The sequence below is a fragment of the Corticium candelabrum genome, chromosome 6 (genome assembly GCF_963422355.1).
Source record: "Corticium candelabrum chromosome 6, ooCorCand1.1, whole genome shotgun sequence".
Classification (NCBI taxonomy): Eukaryota; Metazoa; Porifera; class Homoscleromorpha; order Homosclerophorida; family Plakinidae; genus Corticium; species Corticium candelabrum.
Genome location: NC_085090.1, coordinates 4,744,012 through 4,751,511, shown reverse-complemented (window position 1 = coordinate 4,751,511; position 7,500 = coordinate 4,744,012). Strand labels below are relative to the sequence as shown.

General features: G+C 40.5%; 1 protein-coding gene and 1 long non-coding RNA gene across 2 annotated transcripts in view; both read left to right on the top strand.

Annotated features, from left to right (window-relative positions):
• LOC134181170 (uncharacterized) overlaps positions 1-268 on the top strand; it is an 878-nt gene extending 610 nt beyond the window's left edge. Inside the window, exons 3-4 of the long non-coding RNA XR_009970098.1 lie at positions 65-105; positions 160-268. This is a non-coding gene — a long non-coding RNA (uncharacterized LOC134181170). The remainder of the gene's footprint in view (positions 1-64; positions 106-159) is intronic.
• A 3,329-nt stretch (positions 269-3,597) lies between these two features.
• LOC134180803 (multiple epidermal growth factor-like domains protein 10) overlaps positions 3,598-7,500 on the top strand; it is a 17,068-nt gene continuing 13,165 nt past the window's right edge. Inside the window, exons 1-4 of the mRNA XM_062647988.1 lie at positions 3,598-4,072; positions 4,140-4,240; positions 4,301-4,396; positions 4,477-4,575. Of these exons, the coding sequence (XP_062503972.1) occupies positions 3,927-4,072; positions 4,140-4,240; positions 4,301-4,396; positions 4,477-4,575 (442 nt within the window). The 5' untranslated portion in view covers positions 3,598-3,926. The remainder of the gene's footprint in view (positions 4,073-4,139; positions 4,241-4,300; positions 4,397-4,476; positions 4,576-7,500) is intronic.

The window sequence follows — 7,500 nt, the reverse complement described above, 5'->3', positions numbered from 1 at the left end:
GCAGATCATTCTTGGGTTATCTATTACATTTTGCGTTTTCAAGTGGTTTGTGTTGTGACTCTAGTTCAACAAACTCATCTGTTTCCACAGTGCCTCCAAGTTCAGGTGATTTCGTACATTGTTAGTTTATTGCTTAATGAAAGTGATGTGTTGATATAGACTATGAATCGATCGATGACTGCAAGAAAGCTGTGGACAACAGCTACCGTTCAAGAGTTTCATCAACTAACAATAGCTACTGTAAGCCAAGGTCACTGATGAGGAACGGCATCAACAACGACGACTACAAATATCCCACTGACGTCACAGAGAAAGGACCAATAACTCCAAATCCGGATGAGCAGCCGCATTATGATAAAACGTTGACAAAACTGCATAACTATGACAATCCGAATTTTGGTTCAGCTCCATCTAAAGTTGCTGCTGATTGTCTGACCACGGATGAGCCATTGTATGACACTGTAGATGTTAAGCGTCAGGATGATGAATGATTTAGGCGAAGGTCATATTGTAGGAGTACATGCATTTGTATGGTATGTGACTGTTTGATTTATGTGAGTCAATAGGCTAGATATGAACACTCTAGAATTAATGTATAATTCAGGAGTTAGAATTTGTTTTTTCTGTTCAAAATTTCAATTGTTGCTTACATGCATGTACATTGCCGAGAGATTAAAAGTGTTGATTAAGTACTTAACCAGAATAGTGAATAGTGTGTGGGTGAGCGTGTGCATGTGCGCTCGTGTGGGTGCTTGCGCGCAGTATCTGATCTTCGCTAAGTCATCAGAAACGGAAGAATGTACTATTTTTTAAGTACATTTGCGTGAGACCGCTTAGGATGTCGCTTTGACCCTAGCCTTGACAGCAACTTTGTCAATCCGGGATACTGAAAATGTTTCTGTAATTAATCCCGGATGTGTTAAAAATGTCCCGTGTACTCACTCTGATGTTTGTTGCCACACTTGGAAAGTTTCAAGAATTTTTGTCTGCAGGATAGTCGTATAGTTTTGCAGGGTCGGATCTCTCTGTAGAAAATTCAGACTAGGGCAGTAGTCTACTTTCTGAATGGTTTAGTTTGAAAATTATATAATTAATTAAAGGCAGAAGGAAAACAGACAGATAGACTGATAGATAGAGAACTAGTCAAACAAACATACAAATACATACACTAACAGACAACTAGAGACATTTAGGAGGTCATTTATTATAATGTGCTTTGAATATACTGAAGGTATATAGCATACTCAAGTCTTTTAATTAATTAAATACATATGGTATAACTCAATAAAGTCTAGAGAGCTGCGACTAGGTTTTCTATGATTGTGATAGTTCTTTTCTAGCTAGACAATAAAACTACTGCCATCACTATTAATTAATGTCAATACTGTTTCCTCCATGTCCTTCACACCTTCAAAGTTCTAGCTATTAGTGACATAGCTCTACACCGGTTCTTCCTTCAAGCAAATATGAGCTTCATTCTTATCAAAACCCATTAAAAAGAAACTCAGCGGCAAATCAAGCTGCAAAAACTCATCTAATAGATTCAACTCTTCTGGCAAAGGATGTCATATTGTGCACCTAAAATTCAAAATTGCAAGGACCTCTTAGATTATGTTTCACTAGTGAGCACTTTTCCTATAATTTATTGAAAACCAAGTTTACTAGTAAAGAATTTAGTGAAAAATTGTCTCATTTATGGCATCATACTTCCTCCAATCATTGGACAATGCCACTGGGAAGTTTGATTGACTCGACATCCTTTGAGAGTTTTGAAAAGAGTGAGACGGCGCCATGTCAGGAAACTTGGCAGGTTATACGGAAACATTGAAGGTACCAACTAAGTAAGTGATAATCTTGCCTACATTGAACAAAACAGCAGATACAAGTAGGTAAATGTACACCGTCAGGGCTGTATGTAATTTATCTGCTGGGGGTGGATACTTCACTATTGATCTTTTCGTGTAAGTTGTTTACTTGGAATAAATGACAAATTAATTTAGCGTTTGTTTCTTCATGAGTCTGGAACAAAAGGAAATGCTGTCATTTGCAATTGTAAGTCCTCTAGTCCGGAACCACCTGTTCTAAAAGACGTTTACAACAGTCATCAAGTCTCTAGAGTCTCATTTACAACTGTTCATTATAACAGTCATCAAGTCTCTAGAGTCTCATTTACAACTGTTCATACATGGTTCCTTGGTGAGGTTGCTAATAGAAACACTCATAAAACACGGAACTTCCTGAAGTATAGTATGGAGAGGTCAAAAGCTACTAGTAGAATTTTATATCTAGTGTGTACCACAGCTTGTGATGCAGTAGATCTTTGAACAAGGCAATTTGGCATCGATCTCATTCGTTACTTCCCGTTTTGCTTGCCCTGTTGAGGCATGCTCTAGTCTAGGAGTGCGTTTCTTTTGCTAATCCAGATGAGATGGATTAGCTAATCCGTCTAATCCGCGTTTCGACTGGATAAGTTGGATGAGCTGTATTAGATAATCCATCTAATCAGAATTAGTTGGATTAGGTAAAGAAATGCACCCTAGCTCCTAGCTCAGAACTATAGGCGTGGTCTACTGGGACATGCATGGCTAGTGGTATAATTAATTAATTAAGTTAATTACAAACTTATTAAGTTAATTACAAACTTAGGTTTGTATTGCAGTTTTAATCTAATGTCTTGTACAGATAGCAATTATCTGACAAGAAAGTATACGGATTTATTTTTAGTAATTTTAAACTTTTAAAGGCTGTACTTAGCTTACACCCATGCAACTCGAATTTTCCGTGCCACTTTTACAGTGTACTGCTATTTTCGGGTACTTCATCTTTCTATACTCAAGCAATTAACGCTATAGAAATTTTTAGACAAAATGTTAATTAATTACAAAGTAAGTAAGACGGCACAGACCATTACGCAAATATTGATACGGGGAATCGTGGTTAGCTAATAGTCGTTTTGGTTCGCCAGTCAGACTCATGCAGACTAGGAAGTTGTCCGTGCTTTTGGGAGTGAAAAGTGCGTCAGTGATCGTCTTTTTGCTACTGCTTTCGTTCACGGAATGCTCTGGCGTTCTCACGGGTGGCAACGTCTGCACCAGTCGTGTTAGGTAAGGAAGCACGCAGTGCGAGGTTTGTGGTTGTGCAAGTCTCGTTGAGAGATGAGCATTGCCTTGTTCGGTACGTACGTTGTAGAATCGCAACGTCCAAGGTAGAACACAATCGAATGTGAATGTAGGCAATGCACGGAACTAACTGGCTAGACAACGTTTAGCTAATTATGTTTGGTGTGTGTTTCTATATGGGAACTTAATTGCACTGTACATGAACACGTGCCATCTCTGTGGGTGATTTTTGTCTGTCAGGTGAGGTTTTTCCATAGAGATCGTTGTTATCAAAGCCACGCTCAAGGGGTGGTGAAATACACGTCATTGAAAATTGTATTAGTGTAACGACTTCAATGACATCTGCTAAACACAACGTAAACGCTCACTTTCATGCCATTACAAAATAGCTGCAGAAATGCTACCGGCAAAAGTAGGTGCGTATGTCTCCTCAAGCTCTGAATTTAATTCACTTGTGACTCTGGAAATGTCATTGATAACTAAATTTGTTGTCTAAGTGTTCTTAGGAATGCAATAAGGTGATTGCATCTAATCTGTAGCCAGAATAGGATGGGCCATGTCAGACTGAGCTGGAGTCTACATATGTATTATTAAGGAAGGTGCTCGTTTTAACGTAGTTGAGCATCATTCTGATGTTAGAATATGCCAATGTCTCCACCTCCTCGTGGGATCTCACAGTGCACCTATTGTTGGAATGGTCTGGTAGTAGTATAGTAGCCTGGTTAAATTAATTAGCATGCATGGTAAAATTTGTCAAGCATAGCCAGACCCTTCCCGACTATATCCAATTCCGTGAAGGGTCTGGCTATGCGAGACTATGGCAAAATATTTATGCAACTGCATGTGTGCAGCTCGCAGATGTCTCAAAAAGGTGGTGTGCAACAACGTTACACGGTGAAGTCCACTACTTTGTGTTGGAATATTTGGTCATGGCTTTCCTGCACGGTCACACGGTAAGTCTCCTGCAGAGTCGATCGAATTGCAATTTGTCGGATGTCGCATTGCTCTTACTTTCTCTAGCGTCCGTTATAGAACTGTTTACATAACGACATATTCAACAAGATACCATACCATGTATTTTTGTTGTTCTGGCTACTTGGCTGTAGGCAACAAGTGCAAACGTGAGTGTACGTGTGATCATGAATCGGCCAAAATTGTGACTATGAGTGTGTTGATCGCAGCTGTGTGCTCGCCTAATTGCAAGAACTCTGGAACGTGTATGAGTCCGGGGAGATGCCAGTGCTCGTCCGGATGGACAGGATCTAGATGTACAATACGTAAGCATTTACGGCATAACCTTCGAGTTATTGTTATGGTTTCAGTTGTGATAATATCTTTGCATGTGTGAACGTTGCAGCTGAATGTGATCCTGGATGCGCTACTAACGGTGGAACCTGCACAGCTCCGTTTAAATGTCAGTGCCCGGTAGGACTGTCCGGGCCTTCATGCCAGACAGGTACGTACAATAGTGAAATAAGTTGCTGTAAAAATTGAAGATGTTTATGCCGTTGGATTGACTGTCTGTTTACGGCAACCAAACGACTAGACATGCAGCTGACTACCTAATTGCATTTGTAGAGGAAAGAGAGCAACACACCGTATACTATAGGGCCATCTATGTAGGAATATGTACAGGCTGAATGGGTACTGATTTTTCTGTTGTGTTGAGTAGCTGCTAGTCAGGACGGCTATATAGTTGTAATGAAGAAAATGTGTACTTAACTAGTCCTTATATAGAAGTACCAGCTCACTATCCCGTTCTCCAAATTATCTATTAATATTAATAATGGTTAGTAAATTTCTATTAATGTAGTTGTTAGTTTATTAATTTGTCATGTATGCATTTATGAAGTATATCTCATTTAAATAATTATCCTTTTCAAATATATCCTGTTCTGAGAAATTAGCAAGAATCCAGTATCCCAAAGTATGCAAATTGATATGTTGTTGCATGGGCATCCCGTTCTAATTTATTATGTAGTGTATCTCTGAAGAATTATTAGACGGACAGAAATCTCATAAAGAATTTCGTTCAAAGTTATATCCAGGTCAATAGTATATCCCGTTCTGAAACTATTGATCGTTATATAGCTGTTATCCCGTTGAAGAGAAAGGAAATGTAACGGAGTGTCCTGTTTCCAAGAAATCACACAGACGCACAGGCGCACGCACCCACCTCCACCCCCCACCCCACCCCCACCCCCACACACAGGGAGAGAGAGAGTGAGAGAGAGATTGATTGCATTGAAGAAAGGCGAGAGAGGCGTTCGTTCCATTGCTGTAGGAAATTGTTTGCGTCGCCTGATTGCAAAATTAGCCATACAATCTATGAAGTTAGAAATTGCTGCTTACTTGGCTCCACATCAGTATGGAGTATCTGTACCGGGTAGTGCAGAACTGATGTCCCATCTAGTTCAGATGTGCCTTCAACAAAACCCACAACATGTGGCTGTCAAGTTGGACGCCAAAAACGCTTGCAACACAGTGAGCCGTGCAGTCTTCCTTAAAGAATTACGTCAAAATTTGCCACAGTTGGTTCCATTTGTCACTCATTGTTACCCATACTCAGTGCCATTGACAACAACGCTTGATGGGAAGCCGTACACCATTGCTTCAAAAGAAGGCATTCAACAAGGAGACCCCCTTGGCCCCTTTCTATTCAGTCTTGCTATTCATCCAATGTTGGTTCAAGTAAGACGTGAGTTCCAATCATTTTTGACACCTTCTTATCTTGCCGACATTACTATCCTAGGACCAATCAGTGATGTAACCGACACGTACTGGAAACTGAAAGGACATATGTCTAATATTGGCCTAGAATTAAGAGAAGAGAAGTGTGAAATCTATTCACCACTTGGTATCAGCAGATGTCAGCTACCAATACGCGAAATGAAGGATGGATTCGAGCTATTGGGTACTCCAGTTGGATCTGATACCTTTGTGAAGGATGCCTGTCGTGGCAAGATTGAAAAATTAAACCCTCTTTTGTCTAAACTGTCTCTACTGCAGGATGCCCAGATAGGAGTTCTCTTGCTAAGGTACTGTGGTGTGCCTAAGATCATGAATCTTCTTCGCACGGTCCCTCCTTGCCTAGTAGATGTCGCTTGTGTACAACACGATGACAACGTTGTTACTACGTTTGAAGAAATTATCGGCATCAATGTACGGATACACAAAAGAAGCAGGTCCGATTGTCAATAAAGAACGGAGGTTTCGGTCTCACATCAGCAAGAGATACAGCTCCTTCTGCATTTTTAGGAGCTTAGGCAAACAGTTTTAACCATCTTCCTGTTCATGACGATTATGTGAGGCCCATGTGTTCCTACGTGATTGATGATTTGCAGTCTTCAAACTATTCGACTTCTACTCATTTGAATTCATCCCTGCAAGATCTACACAACGACAGTCAGTCACTAAAGGAAATAAACCCTTCTATCTCAAGTCTTCCAGATCATCCGAAAAAATTGCAACGTCGACTGCAGTTAGTCAAAAATAAGAGCTCATTTCAACACTATATTGAAGTGTGTTCTACAGATAAAGAAAAAGCAAGGTTGATCAGTACATCAGGTCCCAATGCAGGTAGTTGATTGGAGGCGATTCCAAGCACGCAGCACTTCACACTGAGCAGTGCACAGTTTCGCACTGCAGCACTTATGCGGCTTGGTGCACCCCTGCCAGCCTTGAGCAACATCCAGAAATGCACACCCAATTGCGGCAATTCAGTGATCTCTATGGTTACCATCTTTTGACTTGTAAATGGGGAGGACGCCCTATACACCGCCATGACCATTTATCGGACAGTTTATACGACATGTTCAGGTGTTTAGGCTTTTGGTGTAAGAAGGAGATACAAAATCAATTCCTAGGAAAGAAGCGTCCAGATGTCGCTGTCTATGACTATAATTAAGGCAAAAAGTTACTGTTGGACATGACAGTTACTCATCCCTGGGCACTGCATAACATCGGATCGAGCAAAACAATATCAGGGTATGCTGCATCTTCAAAAGAGCGCTCAAAGAATACCAAGTATTTGTCTGCAGCAATAGACCTAGGGCACTTGTTCCGACCTTTTGCATTGGAAGTGTTTGGCTGTTGGGGTGCTGAGAGTGTTAACACTTTGAAGGAGGCTGTCAGTCTCGCGCCAGCAACACTGGACATGTCTTACGGTGACTTTGCAAACTATTGGCGTCGTCGATTGGCAGTCTGCCTTCAGAAAGGAAATGCAGATATGATACATAACAAGATTGCAGCAATTACAGGACAGACTCCAATAGATCCTAATTTGATAAACAATATCGAAGCAAGAATTAATTTTACGTAAATTAGTTTAATTCTTGCTTGTTAGTGTTGATGTAGAGTAGAGGTTTTATTTGTGTCTACA